At 43.1% G+C, this 23,343-nt stretch overlaps 1 protein-coding gene across 2 annotated transcripts in view; it reads left to right on the plus strand.

The window, feature by feature from the left end:
- LOC125299480 (zinc finger protein GLIS1) overlaps window positions 1-23,343 on the plus strand; it is a 32,407-nt gene that overhangs the window by 7,717 nt on the left and 1,347 nt on the right. For both annotated transcript variants that reach the window (XM_048250768.1, XM_048250774.1), the window contains exons 2-8: window positions 3,117-3,279; window positions 3,399-4,639; window positions 9,172-9,333; window positions 10,749-10,859; window positions 13,209-13,383; window positions 14,700-14,856; window positions 22,317-22,465. In XM_048250768.1, coding sequence (XP_048106725.1) covers window positions 3,563-4,639; window positions 9,172-9,333; window positions 10,749-10,859; window positions 13,209-13,383; window positions 14,700-14,856; window positions 22,317-22,465 — 1,831 coding nt within the window. In that variant the 5' untranslated portion in view covers window positions 3,117-3,279; window positions 3,399-3,562. The remainder of the gene's footprint in view (window positions 1-3,116; window positions 3,280-3,398; window positions 4,640-9,171; window positions 9,334-10,748; window positions 10,860-13,208; window positions 13,384-14,699; window positions 14,857-22,316; window positions 22,466-23,343) is intronic.

A 23,343-nucleotide genomic window follows, 5' to 3' on the forward strand; every position in this document is an offset into this window, starting at 1 on the left:
TATATACTCTTTTGATCCCCTGAGGGAAATTTAATACAAGAAGAGGTCTGTACAAAATCTGTATGACAATGCAGTTCTTGCTGATGGAGTATTGAAATTCAGAGGTATGTTAACACTGTTTAAAAATAGCCATTCACTAATTGACATGGATAAAATGACACAGCATTGAAGACAATGCAGAAGGAAGTAGCAGAGTGTTTCAAAAAATATATTTTCCACATCTGTTTCAGATTGCATGGGTCCCTCCGAGACCCAAACAGGGGCTCTGAACCGTGAAACGTAACAGAATTGAATGCTGAAAACTGGGTGTAGAATGAGAAAAAAAGGCAATCTGTCTTCAACAGCAACACATTGTTGTGCAGTGTTGCAGTGTATTGTGGCTATAAAAAAACATTTAAAGTAGTATGATTGGATGTGAAAGTTCTGTTATGGAAAAATGTCGATTCACTTGCCTGAATATGGGGTGTAATGAGAAAGTTACAGAAGTATTCATTTGTGGAATGAAATAGTACTTTGCACACTCACAAGTCAAGTCAGTCAAGTCAAGTTTATTTATATAGCGCATTTCATACACAGAGGTCATTCAATGTGCTTTACATAAACAAAACCAAACAATAATAAAAACAAATAAAAGCATAGAAGGGCAATATAGTCAAAGAATAGTTCAAAAGGTAAAGATCCACAAGAAAGGGATTCACTGCTTTCCCAATGCTTTTGCATCCATTTGCTACACCCTCCCATCCACTGTAAATAACTCAATCCAAAACAGAATGTGGAAAGAATGAGATGTGCTCATCCTAATTGCACTCCACAGTGTCATTTCAGACATCTATATTGTCAACCGCCAAATTGTTAAATGGTCACGGAGACTAGCACAAGGACATTTACATCATTGATTGTAAATCTCAAGAATAACCAATTGATTGGTGCCTGTGTGTAAAGTTCCATTAACTGTACAATTACTCCAGAACATTTTGTGGAGCTTTAATCATCTTTCACTTATTCACGAAAACAATTCTACAAAACAAGCCCCAGGCTGCATGGCACCAAGAAAGGTCTTACAAACATGCCCAAAAGACCTAATGTCCTTTCAGGAGGATAATGATCATATTATTCCAAAGAAATGCTGAGACATTTCCAGAGACATGATGATGATTTGGTCCATTGTCATGTTTTTGTTCATTCTGTGTCCACTTTCTACACAGTCTGTGAAATGGTTCATTTTGAGTCACAGGTCAAATTAATGGAGCATTGGAATATATAAAACCACTGACTGAAGTTTACCTATTGAGTTAGATGTTTACACATTTGTCACTGATGTAATTGGTGATGGAAAAATGAACAGTCACTTTATTACAAATGTCTAACTAATTAAAATTACTCAGACATGTCAGACGTTTTGACAGATTTATGCTTTTGATCTTGCATGCAGTCAGAACCAAGGCGTTTTTGTAGGGGAACCTCCCTGTAGCATGTAGCACATACATACTGGCTTTTTGGCATTGGCACTGCCCCTCATATTGCGGCCACATTTGCACTCTCAGAAGCTTTTCTAATTAGCTTCCCACCGCACTTCTGGCGAGAAAGACGCCATGCCTTTAGTGTGGAGAACGGGACAGATTTACTGGAAGACCAATAATACTATTAAACAGAGTGTACCAGGAAACTACAGGCATAAACTCACAAACCGCTTCCAGGATCATTAAGTAAAAACGTAGACTTTTTTTTTTTTCAAGTTGCCACATGTTGACTTCATGATTTGATTATAGTCTTTCTGGAGACTCTGTGGTTGGTCATATATAGCATCACTCTATATTGTGGTGTAGATTTCAATCACAGTACAGTGTTGTTGGTGGGATAAAAAAATGAGCACTGACAAACAAGTGGAAGAATTCAGAAAGACGGGAATTCGTAATATGATGGCCATAATGTTCCACAAAAATGTAGAGTCATAAATAGACCCTGTAGTAGACCCCATATTAGATCATGTGCTCTAATTAATAGATACTGTCACAGCACAGATGTCTGAATGAGCCACACTGTGAACCAAGATATCTTGTTTTAGATCATATGGATAAAAAGTGGAAGCGTTTATGTTTTAGAAATTTAGGAATTATTTAGTCTGATTCTTTTCACTCTCCATAGAGACTTGATCTATCTGGGGTCCACATTCTTTAACACTTCATTGAGACTGTAGAAATCTGAAAACCAAATCACATTTGGTGAAATGACCTTTTAGGGAAGTGATTGCAGGTCTAAATTTTTTTTCTTGTTTTTTTTTTTTTCTTCCTTCAGGCCATAAGTTTTTTTTGTCAATGGCTGCCATATAGATAAAACCTTGTTCTGAAAGCCATATCACAAAACCTGTCGGGCCATGAAAGGTTCCTGAGATCCTGATCCTGCAGGGCTGTTTGTTTTCTTTGCTCATAGCACTGGTGCTACAGATATCGATAGTTTTGTAGCACAATCCACAAAATCCTTAGCATCCTGAATTTTTGTAGCATGTGCTACATATGTAGCACTGTACAGCCCCGTTGTACAGTAGTGTGACTGTTGGACAGCCATGGGCTTTGCTCAGCTCTGGCCTGTCTGCTTCTCATTAGTGGTGAGATCTGCTCCATTAAGTCTCCCGCCTGCGTTAGGCTCTGCATCCTCATCTGGCCCATGTTCCAGGCCATCTGACACGGCACAAGCCACTGTTTGTTCCTCCGGCCGGCCCATGGGGTTGGAGATGTCATTCAGACCAAAATCGCACTGACAACTTGCACACCTTACAAGAAGTACAAATAAACATGTCTGCAGGCTGCGAGCAGATTCTGAATGGCCTTGGCGCAGATGGTGCGGGATCCATTTTGCTGTACATCAGCTGACCTTCCTTCTAGTTTGTCTGTTGTCTGTCAAGGTTTTATAAAAGACTAGATGTAGATGGAAGGTCACTTTGGTGGAGCTCAGAAAACCTGCTGCCCCACCCCCAAGGGACAAGAATAGAGCCTATATATATATATATATATATATATATATATATATATGGTATAAATGTGTAATGTATGTGGGTCCTGAGGTAGATATGACTAATTCTTCTTTGACTAAATTGTCTTATTTTCTTAATCCTCCAGTTGAGAGAGCACAGCAGTGCAAGCTGATGAGAGGAAAGCTGGCTGCGCTGAACCAAACAGAAGAGTAGAAGTGGATCCAAAATGACACAGAGAATTAGTCACTGCAGTTATCTGATAGTCCAGTGCTCCAGCACCACACCAAACAGCAGCAGACTCTTTCAAGGTACCTACATCATTGATCTCACTCAATCTTAGTCACTAATAATCCCAGACTTTCAAAGCGTCTGTGGTAACAGATTCCGGCAATTGTATTGAATCACATCCAATGTTTCTGTCTTGTAGGTTTTCAGCGAGAATAGAATATGTGCAGGTGCTGTGGCACCTCCTGTTTAAGCGCATTTGGTCTCCTGCCCATTCAGAGAGGACAGCAGGAGACTCTCAGGTCCAGCTCACAGACCAGACCTTTAAGGGCCTCGACCAAATAAAACGCTGTTCCAGGTGTCCTCATGGGACCAACGAGCCTTGGTCCTTCTGAGGTCCAGCTCAGTCCCTATGGCCTCCGACAAGGATTTGGTATTGAGGAGAACCTCCATCCCTTTCCATCGCCCCCAGGGAGCTCGCAGCTTATGACCAACTCGGTTCTCCTGAGCAACATGTATTGTTTCTCCCCCATGTCTCCGGTGTCTGTGGCCTCAGAGGACATAGGCATGGTCTCCAGCATCAGCTCCAACCAGAAGGCCACCGCCACTTGTCTTCGAGTCTGCAAAGAAGGGTCTCGTCCTGTGGTTGGCTGTCCTCAGGTCCAGCTGCCTCAAAGTTCGCACAGTTCCAAGAACTGTGTCCATCCACTGACCTCCTCGATGTCCCTCACCTCCTCACCTCTGTTCTACTCCTCCTCCTCTTCCTCCTCCTCATCTTCTTCAACCACCAACCTTTCCCTCTGTTCCTCGTCTGTGCACCTGAGCTCTGCCCCTCTCCCCACGCCTCCTCTGTCCAGAGCTGGCCACCACGACAGCATCAGAAATGTCCCTCTACAACAGCAGCAGCTGGACCTTCATGGGCCGCTGCCCGTCGCTCTCAAGCAGGAGCCGGGCGACGAGTTGTTCCTGCCGTGCAACCAGGCGCTTTTTCACCTGAAGCACGAGGAGGATCGAGCGCGTCTCGGCCAGGAACGCCACCGCCGTCCGGCGCCATGTGGCACCTTACCATCACCACACGAACACCTCCACTCCCAGCAGTGTCTGCCCACGGATCTGAAGGACCACTGCCTCATGACCTCCAGGCACTCGTCCCAGGAGCCCCACGCCCAAGCTGGGCAGCCGTGCAAGGGCAGGGAGGGGGGTGAGATGTGCATGTCCCCCCGAGACGAGCAAGCCTGCCAGTGGCTGGACTGCTGCGCTGCCTACAAGCAGACAGAGGAGCTGGTGAGGCATATCGAGAAGGTTCACGTGGACCAGCGGAAAGGCGAGGACTTCACCTGCTTCTGGGCCGGCTGCGTGCGCCGCTACAAGCCCTTCAACGCCCGCTACAAGCTCCTGATCCACATGAGGGTCCACTCTGGGGAGAAGCCCAACAAGTGCATGGTGAGTTGAACTAAATGTTATGAAAACACGATTTAATCCACTGCCTCTTGCTCAAGGCAGTGGACTACAGATAAGTCTCTTTACAATATCCTGCTATTCCTTACGGGCTCAGTAAGCATCCATCAGCAATCTCACGTTCAGACCAAGAAGAGAAAGAGATAGACATACTTGAAGTGGACCAACAGCTGCAGTCTATGTCCACTCTTGAGATGTGATGTGAATGCTTATGTAGTCATGCTTTTATAGAGGGCATAGGTATATAAACAGAGTCTATAATTTGAGAAAGTTTTCACATTGTTGTTTGTCACAATCGGTCACAGAAATTAATTTCCCTGCAAATGCTTAATGAGAGCACTGTTTTTCCCCTCGCTTGTAATAAATAATAAAAGAATCCCTGGCCCGATCAGGACGAAACTGCTCTGACTGCTGTGAGGTTTAGTGGGTAAAGCTGAACTGATGCACGACCTCAGCTCTCCTCAAACCCACAGGTCTCATCGCTCATGGACACTTGACTAATAAGAGGTCTGCCACATTGATTTTGCCATCAGTGACCTTTCCAGACAATTGAACTTAAATTATGTGGTCAAATTGCACACTGAAGATGGAGAGGCGGTTTGAGCTTTTCTCTTCTTGTCTCTTTTGGTGTATTGTTTCACTATGCATTGCACACCGAAGGCTTCCCTCAGGAAAGGCCAGGAATGTTCTGGAGTTTTGAGAAGAGTTAGTCCTTATGTGGGGGTTGATTTGGACAAAGGTTTTCAGAAGGAATGGGGATTTTTTTGGATGTTTCCGTGAATTGAAAACCAAACAAACGCGAAAACCTCTGGCTCTTAGACTTCATACAAGCCAGTGATTAAATATTAGTTACTTTGGAGCAGACATGCACTCATTTCCTGTTTGTTCACTGACCTGTTTGCTGTGTTGACCTCATCTGGCTGTGTGTTAGCCGCAGTAAACCCACAGGCCAGCTTCAGTGGCGGGGCATTGTGATGGTGGATGAAATGTTCATTTGTATTTGATGTTATGGCGTAGTGAAAGTAAAGGACTTGGATATTTGATGAAACCGGTCAGTTGTGAAATTGTATTATGGGAAACACGTTTGCTGACATAGACAATAATAAAGAAACTCAAAAGTCTTTTTCAGTTTTAGGACTTCTCGTGACAGTCCGTTTTTAAAATGTCAACACTACTTCGGAAACAGACATTCTTGTCCATTTATATTATTTTCCAAGTGGAAAAAACAATATTGCAAAGATGTCAATGATACAGAGCTAACAACAGGAAATTTACTGCTTGGCTGCATGTCTGTATTAAATGCCTATGTATTAATAAGAGGTTATCTAGTGGACAAATCGTAAGGCATGAAAAATGATAATTGCAGTTACAAGTAATTTTCCAAGTCCAGTTGAATTCCCAATTGTAATGCTGGATCCCATGAACTACCACTGCCAGTTTTGGTCATTAAACTTTATAATATTTCTAGGTATAATGCCCTCATTAATACAGAGATTTTATTACTTGTTATTATTCTAATGGAGCACTAATATAGACACATATTTTGGACAGCTCGCTGATGCTTTTTTTTTTTACTAGTTTCACCTCTTACATTTATGAATTACAGCGTCACACAGTATGCAGGCTCATCTTGAGGTTAATAAAGTTATATTATCATAAATACTAGCAAACTTTAACATCAACATCAACATGTATTAGTCATCTTCCACATAGAGCCATGAAACTGCAGCAAACATAAATAACAACATTTAATGGTTTTGTTGACTAATTTGGTGACTTTTTTAGTATTATGCCATATCAGACAAAGGGCAAGTAGAGCCCCACTTATTCGACAATTTGCTCGTCAGCTATTGCTTGTCACCTCAAAAGCTGAAATTATCTTAATTTTGTCTCTAGTGGTTATTTTGCCTGTAGTCGCAGAATTACATTAACATTACACCGTCGCTTGTCGCTAGTGGCCTGCAGTTTGAATGGGACCTAAGATTGGGTGAGTGTGGAAAGCTTCTGCTGACCTGTGAGGAGTAAGCCTCACAGGGCTGTGTCACACGGTGAATGAATCAGGGGACTGTATATCAGCGGCTGGCAGCTGACGCACTCAGAGGGCAAGACTGCACTGATGAATCTGTGCAGGGAAATGTTAGTGATGGTGCTCAAACATTTGGAGGACAGAGCACAAGAGTGGACAAAGAGGATGAGAATCCACAGCCAGAGTGTCCTGTCATGGGTCCAGAGGGGCATCACACTGATCAGTAAACCACAGGGTTGTCATCGGAGAGTGAAATGAATTTTGGAACAGACCTCAAACTTCAACTCACACAATCAACAACACATTGCATTTATACAGGCTAAATGCTTTTCAAGGCACCCAAAACACTTATCACATAAATTGCATATAAAAAGAAATTACCACAGTTTTTATTTTTCTTTTGTGCGTATACCATGAACATTTCTGTGCCTGAAGGCTGAATCCATCACAGTGTCCCTAGGGCATGATAATGTGCTGGATGAAGGCTGCCTGACCATGAGTCAGCGGACCGCGCTGAGCCTGACGAGGACTGCAGAGCAACACCCTGCCTTTGGGCTTATTTGCCCTCTTACTCAAAAGCCGCGCAGGCCTTCATAGAATAATACGCAGACGCAGGATGCTGACATGTTGATGCATGGCAATGCCTCAGGTTTTTGTTTGATATATGCAGTGAATGCAGGGTGTCCATCTGGAAGACATTTGGATGATTTATGATTTTAATATTGCAGTCCAGCCAAGCATAAAGTGAGTAATTTCAAAAGGTTCAGAGAAAACGTCTCACTGTTAGAGCAAGTGGACTTTTCAGCACATTTGAGATCCATAAATTACTTTTTATAAAATAAAAGCTGGGTGCATGGGTTATTTATTTGTGGGTTGTAAGGGGTTTACTGAAAGACATGTTGGTAGGCTTGGAAAACTAATAAAAAGAATACAAAAAATACACAACAATGAAATGTGGATAGTCTGTCTGTAAGGCTTCTTCTAAGATGCCCAGAAGGTTGTTTAAGTTACTGCTGAAAATGTAAAAGCTTTGAGTAAATTGGTGGTTTGAATTTGCTTTGAGAAAGTGAAAAAAAGAGAAAGTGTTTTTTAGCAGTGCTGATAATAACCTGAATAATCACTATACTGCATTCCTCTCTCAGAGTAAGGCTAGCTCATCAGTGTATAATACTTCTTAACTACATTGTGTGTGTGTGTGTGTGTGTGTGTGTGTGTCAGGGCTGTAGTACTCGAGTCCGGTCTTGGACTCAAGAAGTTTTTTCTATGGTCTCGGACTTGTCTTGACTATAGCCCTAGTGTGTGTGTGTGTGTGTGTGTGTGTGTGTGTGTGTGTGTGTGTGTATGTGTGTGTGTGTGTGTGTGTGTGAAATTGCTACACAATATTGTGTTCATACCAGACTGTAGAAATGATAGAGGCAGACATCTATGTGGTGTACAGATAACAGCTCACCACATAATGTATTATATATACACATTATACACATATATCAGCATCCAAGTTCATGTCACAGAAAAAAATAATTTAAAGAAAAAGCTGTTAAATTCGCATAACCTCCTGTCTTTACTCTTTAGTGTATGGAGAGAGAAGGCCTGATTTGTTGGGCATGTCAATCAAATAGGATTGCTGTTGTTGGATAGAGTTCAGGAATACGGATGAATTTACTTTTCATAAACAATTTTTTTGCTCATGTTCTAAATATATTACTGTATAGCTTGGTGTGTGTGTGGTGTGTGTGTGTGTGTGTGTGTGTGTGTGTGTGTGTGTGTGTGCAAACTGGATCTTTGCCATCATAGCAATTTTTGATTTTTGGTATATTTTGTAATCTTTAACGTACAATCTGGGTTCAAGGCGATGTTTGTGTGATATTTGAGGTTATATTTCACTTCTTGTGTATACTGAACTGGCAAGTACAATTGACCATGGCCTCTCTATGTAACAAGATCCTAACTCCTTTTCTTCACAGCTTTTGCTACATACAGTGCAGCTCAGGAAATTACAATTTTATGGTGTGTCACCATTTTCCAAGACATGCATAGCATTCATTTCTGTAGGTACTGCATGTGGGATGGGTGGTAGGGTTGCTGTTATTAATGACTAGACTTTGTAACCTCATGGTCATATTATACTTTAACCAGGACTTCTCTGGTATTTAGACAGGTTATTGAAACCATGTGCCAACACCGCTAGAGGAACCTGGCAATCAGTTTGTTTGCTGACATTACCACACAACATGGCTATGAACTTTACGTCTTCAATGTGTTAAAATTCTTGGGCTGCTGAGCTTGAAATGCAGACTTGTTACAAATGGCTTTTAAAATGTTTAAAGAATGTGTATAGTTTTTCCTCTTGTGTTGGATTGTCACTGTGAGTGTCTACTGTGTGTATGTGCAGTTTGAGGGCTGCCATAAGGCTTTCTCTCTCCAGGAGAAGTGCAGAGTTTGTGTTGGTTTGTCACTGTGAGTGTCTTCCGTCGTATGTATGTGTGTACAGTTTGAGGGCTGCAGTAAGGCTTTCTCTCGCCTGGAGAACCTGAAGATCCATCTGCGCAGCCACACCGGGGAGAAGCCTTACCTGTGCCAACACGCCGGCTGCCTCAAGGCCTTCAGCAACTCCAGCGACCGGGCCAAACACCAGCGCACTCACCTGGACACGGTACCTCCTCGCTCTCCTTCTGTAGTCTGTCTGTCATGTAAGGATCAGCTGTACATACTTTTTACCTAAATATCATCAGCAGTGTCCGTGATTATTTTTTTCAGCAAGCATAAGGGATTAAAATAGGGTGTTCCACAGTCAAAATGGTTCATCTACTTCCAAAGCCTTGCTGAAAATATGCTGACAATTATTTGACCGCAGAGGAAGGCCTTGACTGTTTAAAGTTTTACCATTTGTTTTTATGGCCATTGACGTACAGCACCCTCTCTTTCCCTCTCTCTAATCTATGTCAATTTACCCTATCCCCCCTTTTTAAAAAATCATCTGGCCATCTGTCTTCTCCGGTAATTAGGGGGCATATCAAGCCCATTAGGACTAATACTAACAAACAAGTGGTCGGAGTATGCCTGTCACTTTTTCCAGCTCGGCGAAATCCCTTAGAATAACAGGCCCTTTATTTACACAAGAGTCCCAGTCAGGATTTACAGTGGGCTCCGGCGACGAGATCCCGTTTCACTTTAATGAGAGGAGCGAGGGGAAGACAGCCACTTCATTGCTACCAATGTTGGCCGCGTCTCTCTCTCTCTCTCTCTCTCTCTCTCTCTCTCTCTCTCTCTCTCTCTCTCTCTGTCTGTCTCTCTCGTCGCCCGCAGCACTCGCCGCTTGGGTTTCAGGCCAGCTAATAAAGGTCTTGTAACAACCAGCCTGCCAGTGATATCTGTTTCCTCCGCGCACTTCAAGTCAACACGGTGGGCCGCGCTAAAGCAGGGTGGCTTTGCATGTAAGGGCTCTCGGCTTCACGTGGGCCTGACAGCTGTTGCCACGGCGCCGTCATCACTCGCTGCTGCTGTGGCGGCTGTAAGAGCTGCGGCACGGAAGGTGTGGAAAATATCTGTTCATAATAACCCCAAATGTGTACAGCAGTGCGTTTCACCATTCCTTCAGTCTGTTATGAATATAAACAAAGTTTTAATTCCAGCAGCCAAGATGATGTAAGACATTTAATAATGTTATTGGATTGTTAAAAAAAGAATTCACACAACCCTCTGTCTTTCTCTCTGTCTCTGTCTGTCTGTCTCTCACATTGCTTGCTTTCCTTTGGTTACACAGCTGAAAGGTATGATGTTGTTTGTATTAATTACAGAGCTGTCAAATAGCTTTACAAGTGTGGTCATGAACTCCTCTCACAGATCTGGCTATCTGTCCCACACTACACTAACACGTCTTTGCCTTTGTTTGTAAACTCACTAGCTATCGCACTGCACCTGTGCTTATCCTAGATCAGCCACAGTCTGTTCACAACCACAGCTGTTTGAATGCTCTTTGCAAGTCATCGTTCACAGTATACAAGGCCAAATGTGTTTGTCCTTAGTCCCTCTCTGTGTCTGATCTGGCTTGCATTGTGTTGGGAACAGAAGCCCTATGCCTGTCAGCTTCCCGGATGTACCAAGCGCTACACAGACCCCAGCTCCCTGCGCAAGCATATCAAAGCCCACACTGTCAAGATGCAGCAGCTTCGAGACCAGGTAAGAACTTTCGCGACCAGAGGGACTGTCCTCTTCAGCCAGGGGACAGCACTTGTCTTTCCCTACTGTTGCTTTTAGAGGAGTTGACAGATGTTTGCACTCAAGTGGTTGAACTTCCCAAGTAAGGCATTTCAGGACAAGTCAAGACATCCCTATGAGAGCGTAGCTATTTCTGGAATATATGGCCACATTGTCATATAAATTAAAAAAAAATAATAAACTGCCGTCCATGCATAATCGTGAACTGCTCTTTAAAAGATGATGGATCATAGACACACACTTCTTCATTACATTTCCCTAGAAAAGGCCCATTGTTCTGTGGTTGTGTGTATTAGATGATGGAGTGGGCTGGGGATGAGGGTGGTGCTGGCGTGGGGGACATTGTGTATTCCCACATGCTCACTGCTGTAAGCAGGACCACATGTGGGCCTGCACTCTAGATAAGAAGCTGGGGACCAGCCTTCCCCAGTGGGACCCATGCAATTTACAGATGGTAAACAAGCATCTGAGCTTCATTTAATAAAGTATGCAATTACTTTAAAATGGTGTTTTAAGCTCTCGTTGACCTGTTGGTGCTATCCAAACAGCTTTGGGAAATGATGCACTGTTGCACAGCAGAGAGATTTATGAAACCTTATTCAACTGTGTAACTTATTTTCTCAACTGTGTAACTTATAGGTTGTTCATCAACTTATAGCTCTTATTGTCCTTTAGGAGGGAATCATCCTAAATGCCTCAAAATCCAAAACAATAGGTCTGTTGTATTTACAATATGTTGTTTTGACCTGCGGTTACTTTTTTATCTTTGCAATAGCCAATTATTCAAGGATTTAGTGAGCACAGAATAATAATAAATAATTTCTATTATTTGTTGTAATGTGCTCAACCCTGTTTCCAAAAATGTTCATACACTCTCTTTATTTACAAGATGTTGATAAAAAAAAAAATGCATCGTGAAGATCTGCAAATTACACAAACCCATATTTATTTCCAAAAAGAACATAGACAACAACTGACAAATTTGCACTATTTTATGAAACAGGCACAATGTTGCATTGTTTCACAACGCTAGCTAGGTTAACTGGCAACATGAATGGGTATAAAAAGAGCATCCCAGAGAGGCAAAGTCTCCCAGAAGTGAAGGGTAGAGTTAACCTGACCCTAGCCAGATGAATTTCGCTCCGCCTAGCTCCACTCATCCATCTGGAACCGATCCATTGAAGTGTTGCTTCAGAAGGCTGGGCCTAATCCAAAAATGCTTGCATATGATTGAATAAGCCACTTGTCCGTCATCTATTGACGTGCTACTTCAACCACTCACATCGAAGCCAACCCGTGACGCTAATAACAGTCTCACAGTCGCTTCTACGCTATGTCACGTCTATGAAACTCCCGCCCTGCGTCCTGATTGGCTGTACCATAAAATCACTCTCAATGGAAGAGGTCCCAGATGGATGTGAGTGAAGCTAAGCGGAGCTAAGCGGAACGAAATTCATCTGGCTAGGGTCAGGTTAGGGTAGAGTGGGAAAACGATACAATATTTTTTAGAAATGTATTGCTGGCATGTCCAAAGCAAGGACACGAAATGCAACTTCAACTTTAAAATGTATTGCTGGCATCAAATTCAAAATGAACATGGACAATTTATGTGTGTGTTTTCCCACTTGCATACATGTATTATATGTCAAGCCTTGTAATATATCTAGTGCAGTGTTTCTCAAACTTTTTCAGACCAAGGACCACTTAACTAATAAATAGAAACCTCACGGACCACCTAGCTAAAAAATAAAAAACAGTAGACCTACTTCAACAGTATATTACACAATAGACATACTCACTCAGTCAGAGGAATATGATTTAAAATGGCGTAGCTTACACAGTGTTGCAGAACTGTTTGGATTTACATACAAGTTGGTTCAATATTGCAAACAACTCATCTATATTATATTTTACCACGTCTGCCCGCGGACCACTTGGGATAGCTTGCGGACCACACTTTGAGAAACACTGATCTAGTGAGTGTGTGTTCATGTGCAAGGGCCTAAATTAGCACGAGTCATCAGCCAAATGCTGGATAAATATGAAAGTGTCTGGAAGATATTTGACCATTTGTCAGTTAATGGCTGGTAGATATTCATTTTAAAAAGTTAAATTTGAATCCTGTTTAGGCGTGAGTGTTCAAGCAGTTTGTCCAGAGTCTCTGCTCCAGGCTTTAGCAGGTTAGCTTTTGATGGGTGCCTGTGTGTGTGTGTGTGTGTGTGTGTGTGTGTGTGTGTGTGTGTGTGTGTGTGTGTGTGTGTGTGTGCTCTCTGCACTGCCCTGCTGTCCGTCTGGCTGTTTGTCGGACAGGTGCTGCTGTGCTCTGAGGTAGAGACGGACTGCATGAGCGAGTGTCTGGCGCTGCACTCCCTCCTGAGCGCCGCTCCCGGCCTGATGGAGCCCGGCTCCCCCGGGGTGACCGTCACCGCCGTCGCCACTGCTCCCGCCGGGCCCCGCTCACAACCCTGCATCAGCTCTTTCCCTGGTGAGCTCCACTCGGCTCTACTCTACACCACACCACACCGCACAGCACCACACTGCACCGCACCACAGAACACACCACTGCACCACACAACACAGCACCACACCACACCACACTACACTACACACCACACCACACCGCACCACACCACACCGCACCGCACTACACCACACCACACCACACCGCACCACACTACACTACAACACACCACATGATTGCTCTTTCCCAGGTGAACTTCACTCCACACCACACAGCACAGCACAGAACCATCCCACACCGCCAACAACAACCTCAGCTGCACATGCGAATCTCCCTCTTTCCTTTACTGCAGATGTCTGCTTTGTCAGGTCCTACAGTTTCCAATTCCAATACGTGTCAATGAGTCCGCCGTGCTACCGAACAACCCCAAGCTCCATGCCGTGTGAGAGGCACAGGGTGCCCATGTCCAGGGTTGGTAGAATACTCGATTAAACTCGTATGGAGAAGATAAACTGTAGTCACGCAAATTGTTGATAGTTCTGTTTCTTATTTTGGATGACACACGCTATCTCAATCTCTGGTTATATGACAAATGGATGAGCTGTGCCTTGTTAATATTTTCACAGAATGTGGCCTCATGTACAACACACAGAGCCTTGTAAATGGATTGGAATGAGCCAGCCATAGGCGTAGGTTATGTGTGAAGAAGAAACATATCACACCAGTATCTCTGTCCATCATTCCCCACAGGTCAGCTGACATCAGTTCTTCCAAACGGCTCATCAGCGTTCTGTTTAGGCAGTTGATGGGCATCTGCTGGATTGATGGCCTTTGGCCACTCTCCCCATTGCTCACACACTCTCTCCACCATGTTTTTACTGCGTTCTCACTTGTTTTTTTCTTTTCCATCTTCATTTATGGGCGGCTATGTCCAGCTCAAGAAACTGTCAGGTGAACTGAGGCTCCTTTGGTCAGGGTTCAGAGTCAAAAAGCCAAGGGAGTTGTCCACATTAATTGCTTTGGACTGCTGGCTATTTGGCCCAGAGGACCACGATGAAAATGAAAACATCTGTCATAGTTCAAAAGACTCAATTCGCCAGAGGAGAGACAAATATCTTAGTGTTTTAAAAAATAGAGCATAAACTTTCTGTGAACATGAATAACTAAAATCATTTCACATGCACTGTTTCAACTAGATTATTTTAAAATTTGCCAATATGTCACATTATCAACTTTTTTTTTTTTAACTGAGATCTATAGTTACTTGTTCACCCTGTGGGTGAACCATAAATTGGATTTTGTGATTTCGAGATTTGTCTTTATTTGTCTTATTTCCTCAGGGGCGGAGGATTACTCTGAATCCAGCATCATCCCTTTATCAGAGGCCCTGGCCACACCCCCAGACCTGTCCTCCACACCATGTGACCTCCAGCAGCGTGTTGGGGGCTCCCCTCAGCAGTTACCCCTTATGTCCCCAGGGAGGACCCTGCCGAACAGGTGAGCAGCACATTACGTAAGGGATAATGTATAGAACGCTGGTCATTATGTAAGGGATAATGGCTGCCGAGGTGTCCTGTTATACAGAATTAATGGACGAGGGCGAGGGGCAAAGAACTCCCCGCCCGAGTCCATTAATTCCGTATAACCGGACACACCTCGAAGGCCGTTATCTCGCTTATCACCCGGTTGCCACTGCAGTGCTTGAATTACGTGGGAGCCAGAGGAAGCCGAGCTCCCATAGAGTGAGGACTGGCTCCCATGAAAGCAACAAAGTCAAAAACCTGAGGGGGTCTCTCATATCTGAAGGTGTCTGGCATTGCAATTTAATCTTAAACAACCGCTCATTATCCATTCCTGTGCGATCTTACCATTAAAGACGTTAAATTAAAATATAGGTTACTACGGGACGTAGACCTACCCTACGCTCTTGAACGCAGCATGACACTTCACCACCACACCAATATGAGCAAACCGTATACGATCATTTTAACAGCACTCGCAAATCTGAAGAAGTCACCCTGCTTTAATGCGAGTGTTTTGTCTATTTACATAGGCGTTCATTGGGCTAGCCTATATTGTTTGATATGTGCTGAAAAAAAAAGTCCTGTTATTGTTGAACTTGCACTTCACCTCTTCTATGTTGATTGACAAAGCCATAAATTATGGCCTATAATGCAGCCTACAATGACTATGTTGTCTGATGATCTGTAGCTATCCTCTGCCATTCAGAGCTCCGGAAAGTTCCCAGATATTTTGAAACACCAGCAATCTCTGATGTCGGAATATTCAATGGCTACCCGACAACTTCTCAGTGCAAACTCCAAAATTGTTTGTCTATTAATTTTCCGCGGTTCAACAATACTAGAACATAGTTTGGCTCCAATGGCTTATAATTTCTGCCAGTTAGTGCTTTTTCCCTGTCTATAAGTTATGTATGCATTATTGTGTTCGACACTGAGGATAGCCTATCTGAGACGGTGGTCTGGTTCAAATGAGTTACGCTGTGAAATTGAGAATGGCACAGACTAAATCGTTTAGTCTATTTCTTTGTATTGTGAAATTGAAATGAAATATGGACTATAACAATAAATAATATGTTGAAATTAATTAAAAGCAATCAATTTCTATGAAATATCTATGTCTGTTGTGTGCGTGTGTCAAGGTAAAGCCTAGGCCTACCGTGCGCATATATTGTACGCCTAGGCTATTTCATCGCCTTGTTAGGCTATGCACGGGGTGTGCCAACTTTTTATGAGATAGAGAGACCCCCTTAAAGACAAAAAGATCATTCGAGCCCTGTGCCACTGTAAAGCAAAGGAAACACGCGGTTCTGTTTAAAAAGAAGCTAGTTCAGCTTGTTGTACAACTTTCGTTGGCCCTATTACAGCGATAGTATGGACAGTTAGCTTGTTTAATTGATTCCATTGTTGCGAAGCCTGCCTCCAGGCTCAACCATCGTCCTACTATCGTTGTTATAGTTACGATTCATAAGCATTAATATGGAACGGCGATAAAACTTTTTTTACCAGATCTACTTCATAGGTGTCACGTTATTCAGAATTAAAAGCCACCCCGCCAGCCAATCAGAAAAGAGTATTTCTTCTCTCCGTGTGATAATGGGAAAATAAGTCCCGACAGGGCGAACCGGACCCCGACATGCAGCGGAAGGGTCTTGTTCCGCCCTGAAGGGACTTATTTTCCCAATAATGACCGCCGTTCTATACATTATCCCGCTTATTACACAGCTACTTGCCAAAACGAAATAATAAACTGCCCACGATATGACTTTAGCCTACATAGCCTAGCCTATTTGTTACCGTTCATCGTGGCATTTGCTGAAATAGTTCGCAACAACACGCTGAACTTGAATCAAACATTCTTTAGAACACAGCTGATCAACCGTCTGCTTTCACTTTTGAATGAAGTTCCAGTCATTGTGTAGTAATATGAAAGACCTGAATTAGAAGCACAAACTCTGTTGCCATTGACAGCAGTTTGAGCATGATGATGCAGGAAGGAGAGCTCAACGCCAGGCTCTACCCTGCGTTGTACTGAAGTAGCCGATCTTCCTCAAAGAGTGGCACTGACGTTTGAGGCTAAAACGAACTGAAGTGGCCTTGTTAGTGTCCAGATGGAAGTAGTTTCCATGGTGCCTGATGGACTGTTTGTCACTTGTGGGGGGACCATCTGTAAGACATATCTGTGCATCAAGCAGAAAAGTTACAAAATGGCAACACAAGCTGAAGCCCAGCCGCATGCCACTGCAGCTAATAGCCTCCAGAGTGGCCCGTGGGCAGAGGCACCGAGGAACTATGGAGACACAAACAGAACCAGAACCAAAATATTTTCATCAGAGATTTGCATGCTCTTGCCTTTGCCTTCGAACAGTTCCATAGTCACTTTTTCCAGAATCGCTAAAAAGTAACTTTTTTTAAGCGTCATGGAAATACTTGCAAATAGAATTGCTTGTCGTCAAAATACCTGCAAATATAAGAATTATGAAAAGCACTTAAGGCAGTTATAGCCTTGTTGTCTGGTACCACAAATGTTACAAAGAAAAATACTAAATAAAAGATGATGAATGTAAATGGAAAGAAGCCCTGCTTAAGATTTGACTCACAGGCTTCTCTTTAAACAGCTGTTCTAAGACGGAGAGATAGGAACAGAGCTGACACAGGAGCTCTAAACCCCCTTTGTGCTTTTGGAACCTAGAAAGCCTTTATAGCCAAGAGTCCGGAGTAAACCACTTGTAGTACTTTTTCATGAGGTACTATTAGAGAGTGCTTGTCGGTGTAGAACCACCAGCCTCCACCTCCGTCGGCTCGGCTCCACGCATGGCCCAAACCGTCCGTCACCATTAGGCCGAAGATGGAGTGGGCGATAGAAACGCTCAGCGGCTGTGGTTTGTGACAGCCTGCCAAAGTCAATACCAATCCAGCACTTGTTTTCCCCCACCGATAGTTTTGAAAGACATTAAACATTTTAAACCAAATTATCTTCACTCCCTCGCCTGCCACCAGGAACTGACCTCATTGCAAAATGTGTTTACACTGGCTGAAATGAGCCATTTGCAGTCATTTAGAATTTCACATAGTGCTGTTATTTCTCGGAGCTTGCGGTGCCCTGTGTCAGTTTGAATGTATTAGTGATACATGGGTAATATGCGATCTGTGGTGAGGAGAGAGGGGGCAGGGGTTACTGTGGGGTGGCTATCCATCAGCAGATCAGCGGAAAAATGTCCTTCATTTGGCTGGCAGTTACTTATTCGCTCTAAAGGGGAATGTTTATGTATATCTGTATGTGTGTGTGTGTGTGTGTGTGTGTGTGTGTGTGTGTGTGTGTGTGTACATTTGCTTGTGTGTCAGTCTCTATGGGGATGGAGAGGGGAACATATCTAACATGATTCATCGATGCTGGCTTTGGTCTGCTTTGACAGCCTATCATAAAATGGCCTATTTAGGGTCCTGTCCTAACTGTTATCACAAATGGATATCTCAGGCATGGATATTTCAGCAGACATTTCCTTTCTGATGAAATCCCAAGCATGAGTGTCAGATCAGCTGACATTGTTTTGTTACCATAAAGCATTATCTGGTATTGTACTAAAAAATAGTAGGCTCTTTTGTGTCCAGATTGGATTGTCTCTGAGGACACCTTTAGTCTTACTTGGCATCTTTATGGGAATCTTGCTGCAGACAGAGGAGCTTAGAGAGCTAGCCCATAGTCACTCAGGGTGGCTGGGTGGGTATTATTCCCAGCAAACCATGACTCAGCACAAGTATGTCAAGTGTGACTCAGTATTTGTTCCAAGAGAGAAATGAACAGCTTCAGTTCACTGTTTACTTATTGAGAAAAGCAATGACTGACCTAAGTGTGCTTCAGTTCTCTATTTATCCGTCTCTCATTTAATTGATATTTAAACTTGATTCTGACAGTCTAAAAAAGTCAGTCACATCACAGATAAACTTTCACAACTTAAGTCCATGAGGAGTGTAACTTTTACAGTTTCCTCCTTTCTCTTAACCTGTCCTGGCACTGGCAGCATCAGCTGTCCTCATTAGAGAGAGTTTTCCTTGAGAAAGAGCCAGATCACTTCAAGTGAGATAGCGTGAAATGGAGGGGTGAAGTGCCAGGGAGAGGGGAGAGAAACAACATCAACAGGAGGAGGATGAGTGCGATGAGACAGTGGGGACTTTGGTGCGCGGAATGAAAGATTCCTCTCATTCCTACCGGCCAGCACTGGTCAGCTGGCACTGATTAATGCGCCCGGAGAGGAGAGCTGTAAAACTATGAAGAGTGGAACTGTTTCCTGAGTTTGTGCTGACAGCAACATCAGAGGCACCCCCAAACCACCCTCTGCCAACACGAGCACCACCATCTCGCTCTCTCTCTCTCTCACATTCACTCTTTTGCTTTCACATTTTGCTCTCTCACACAGGAGGGCTTCAGGAATTGCGATCCACACGTTAAAATAAAAGAATCCTCTCTTTTCACCCTTAATGATATGATGCTTTGAAATGAGTTGAGCTTCTAGTTGATTGACTTTTAACTTTTATAGAAATTCATCCACAACGAGTAAATCATATTTCAAATCTCAAGCACAAGCATAGCAATATTGTGAACTTAGGCAAGGTTTAAGGCCACAACGTGAATGTTGCTCAAAAGACACTATAAACATCTGTATAATACCTCTCTGCAAAAGGCCAAACTCAACCATCAGATTTACCTCTGGGCCGTTATGAGCCAAAAGGTAAGCAGAGAGTTCACTGAGCCCATAAGCACCACAGTTTTGGACGTGACTTTGCTGCTGGACGGGGGGACTCCTCATTTATATTAGGCCTATTCCTTTATTCCCATGCACACATCTGTTAGCTTCATCAGTTCCTGAAGAAGTGCAATTTATTTCTATTTTATTTTGTTCCGTTTAAGCCCAAGAGTAAAGGCTGTGTTACATTTAAAGTTATATCCTTTGACATGGGAATTGTCCAGTAAAGCAGCATTTTTGGAAGATAGATTATCTCGACTGCAACATTTTATGGCCGATCTGAATTGAGCAAGAAGCGGGCTTTAAGCCTGGGCGGATTTCAGCGGCTCTGACAGAAGCGGGACTGTTTATGAATCACACCAAACCTCTCGTCCAAGAGGAGCCAGGAGCCAGCGTCCTGCAAAACACAACAGCCAGAGGAGCCGGGCCCGCACGTCATCCACACAAACACTCGGTTCCACATGAAACGCATAACATTGCTGCTTTTGAAGAAGGAAGGCAATTCAAATATGAGAACCACACTCTCGTTTGGTGCTTTGCAGGCTGGCTGTCAGATTTATTTAAAAAAAAAAAAATTTAAAGGGCCTTGTTAGTGAAACAAGCAAGGTCTGAAAGGGTAAAGTTAGCAGCGGTGAGTTATAGTGACTTGTCACACATTCCTGTCTAATGCCAGAGAACTTTCGGGAATGAGCCCTGTATAAGGAAGACAGAACGTTCCTGCCGTGTGGTTGTTGTGGCCTGGTCAAAATGAGTCAGTGCAATAGCAGTGAAATAACCAAAGGCTTCACTGCTGATGATGGTAAAAAAAAAAAAACAAAGCTGGGTGATTGGTCCATAGTGTCTTAAGTAGGTAGCATTCCATCTGGGAGAGGCTAGAACAGCTGTTAATCCTTAGTCAGATATGAGTTCCCAATAATCCCAGTCATTTTCACAAAAGCAGCTCTCAGTTCTTTGTTGCATTGCTCTTGTTTTTATTAGAATAAATGCTTTTCATCTGAATCGTGCCCACATAGTATGGAGTGTAATATGTGACAAAATGTTCAAACAGTACTTTTCAAATTCAAACAAAAATCAATTAATCAAAATATCAAATACAAAATGAAAACAAAAAAAATAAAGTCAAAGAAAAAATTAAAACTTGCAAAGGGTGGGTGGGTTTCTCTGGGGTGCATTCCTATTGGCTGATGCATTTTGACTGACAGCTGAACTACAAGATGACTGCTCTTCTCGTTTTGGCGGTTTTGACGGACGTACAGTGCTGTGGTGGACTCGTGAAGTGAGCGGTAATTTTTTTTGTTTTCATTTTGTATTTGATATTTTGATTAATTGATTTTTGTTTGAATTTGAAAAGTATTGTTTGAACATTTTGTCACATATTACACTCCATAATCTAGCAGGCTGATTCTGGGTCACATAGGTTCTGGCTCTGCATAGACAGTCAAGGGTCCTCACACTGTCCCCTACACTACTTTTAAAAAGTAGTGTTTGCTTGTTACTTCTCAAAAAAGTAACCCGTTACTTTACTTAGTTACCCTCTATGGAAAGTAACTTTTAACGTTACTCGTTACTATTACATTACTTTTATGTTGCTCGACTTTGGGCAGAACCCAATATCTGTAGGCCTACGTTGTACTATGGAGGACATAACAGGTATTTCTTTTGTGCTGTTTATTATAAAAAATGCCACAAGCAGAGCACTTGACAAGAAAACATTGGGCTGCTTCAACACCACCACTAAAGCCCTATGAAACAATATCAAAAAACATAGCCTCGATACATCTTGGGCATATAGGTGAACACAAAATATATGAGGGCTTATTTTATAGCCTCTTTCATTAAACAGGCGCTCCTCCGAAATTTGGTGCAAAGCTAGTGCAAATCGTATCAATAGGCTGGCAGTTGAGTTAACGGCAGTGGACAAAATCAGGGCACAGTGTAGGCTACAACTAACACTCACATTCCTCCCCTTAGTTTCAACGAGTTCGAAGTAATGTGAATACCTCCATCTCTCAGAAGTTAGCGTTGGCTGCGTCTCACTTGCTATGATTGCACTTCATGCCACCAGCCTCTGTCACGTAGGTTTCCTTGTGGAGCTCGTGCCTATTGCGCAAGTGTGCAGCTGAGAAAGCAGCGTCACTGTCAAATCTGTCCCTGGGAAAAGTAACTTTGAAAAAGGAACTACGTTACGTTACCAAATTTTTTAGTAGTAGCGCGTTACACTACTTTTTACTCAAAAACTGCCCCTGGGTCAGCTGTTATCCGCAGGGTAGTGGGGGAAGTCAAACATATCTAACCCATTAAAAGCGTGTTGTGAGTGCTCAATCATGCCTGTATACGATTCCTCTATGTGGCAGCACACGCAGATGGAATGGCCCCATGTATTAACATGACCCTTCTGAGTTCCTCACAGAGGTGTAAATGTCTGGCTTCAGAAAGTAAAAGTCCTACCACATATTTGTTCCAACCATTCACTAAACCAACTGAATGCAATTGCCACAACTCCTCAGCCAGGTAGATCAGCTAATTCACGTAATCACCTGTGTTGAGTGCACGGGTACAACCAACACATGGTAGAACTCTCTGAAAGCGGACTTTTGCATCTCTGATTCCTCATGACCGAAATTGTGGGCTGTAATTTACGTCAGTGAAATACGGTGAAGTGGACGCAAGTGCCTGCCTGTCTCGCCCATAGATTCCATTCGTCGCTGATGTTCTCAGAAGTAAGCCTGCTTAGAGGCCGAGGGGAACCACTGACCCATCCCGACAGGCTGGGGTTGCTGACGGACCAGTGTGATCCGAAACATGAGGGGCTCTATCCTGACCTAACAGGGGCATATCATGGTAAGTCCGTCTGCTGTGTGTGTCCTTATTTAGATTCAGTGCAGAACTGAACACTTACTGAAACCTACTAAAGTCATTAAGATTTACTGTTTTCTGCAGGAAAAAAACATTGTCATTTGAATACGATGGGAATGTGTGGTGTGCCAGAGTTTTGCCTTTGAGAACAATGCTATTTAGTAACAATGGTTAATTGAAAAAGAAACTTTTTTTTCAGAAGCAGTGAAATGGTCTTGGATGATGATTTGTTGGCAGATGCTTTTTATTTAAACAGCATCTGGAGTTTAATGAAGAGATAATTACCCATTAGAAATGTCAGACCTGAGCTAAATAAAACCACCTATTAATTTGATACAGAGAAGAACGCTTCCTTCGAGATCCAAAGGGGGTGGCTGTTGAACATTTATTATTGCCTAATGACCAAATTCCATGCTCCTTATGAAGAGACCGTAAAAGAAATAAGTGATCTCTGAGAAACGTTTTAGACTGACCTTTTGGATCCACGGCTGGAAATAATGGGGCCATTTCCAGTACACCTTTTTATAAGCTCTGCAAATCCTTGCATGTTTTGGAAAAAGCTCTCAGTAAAATTTACGAGCTTATTTGCTCATTTCCCTTCATTTATGTGGCTGATTTGTCCTAACAAGAGTGAATAATATAAGCCTTAACCAACAGTGGCTATTGTAGCTATGAGAGACTTACTGTGAGAGTTAGGCACTAAAACATCTGGCAATGCTGCAGCCAGTTCTGGGGCACCCTGAAATGAAACAACCAGAGATAGGGCATGTTTTAGACTCCCTGGAAGTGAGGCAATGGGTCACCATGGGTCACCGTGATCTTGGAATCAGAGGCTACACCAGGCACATAACTGAAGTGTTCCG

The sequence above is a fragment of the Alosa alosa genome, chromosome 1 (genome assembly GCF_017589495.1).
Source record: "Alosa alosa isolate M-15738 ecotype Scorff River chromosome 1, AALO_Geno_1.1, whole genome shotgun sequence".
Classification (NCBI taxonomy): domain Eukaryota; kingdom Metazoa; phylum Chordata; class Actinopteri; order Clupeiformes; family Clupeidae; genus Alosa; species Alosa alosa.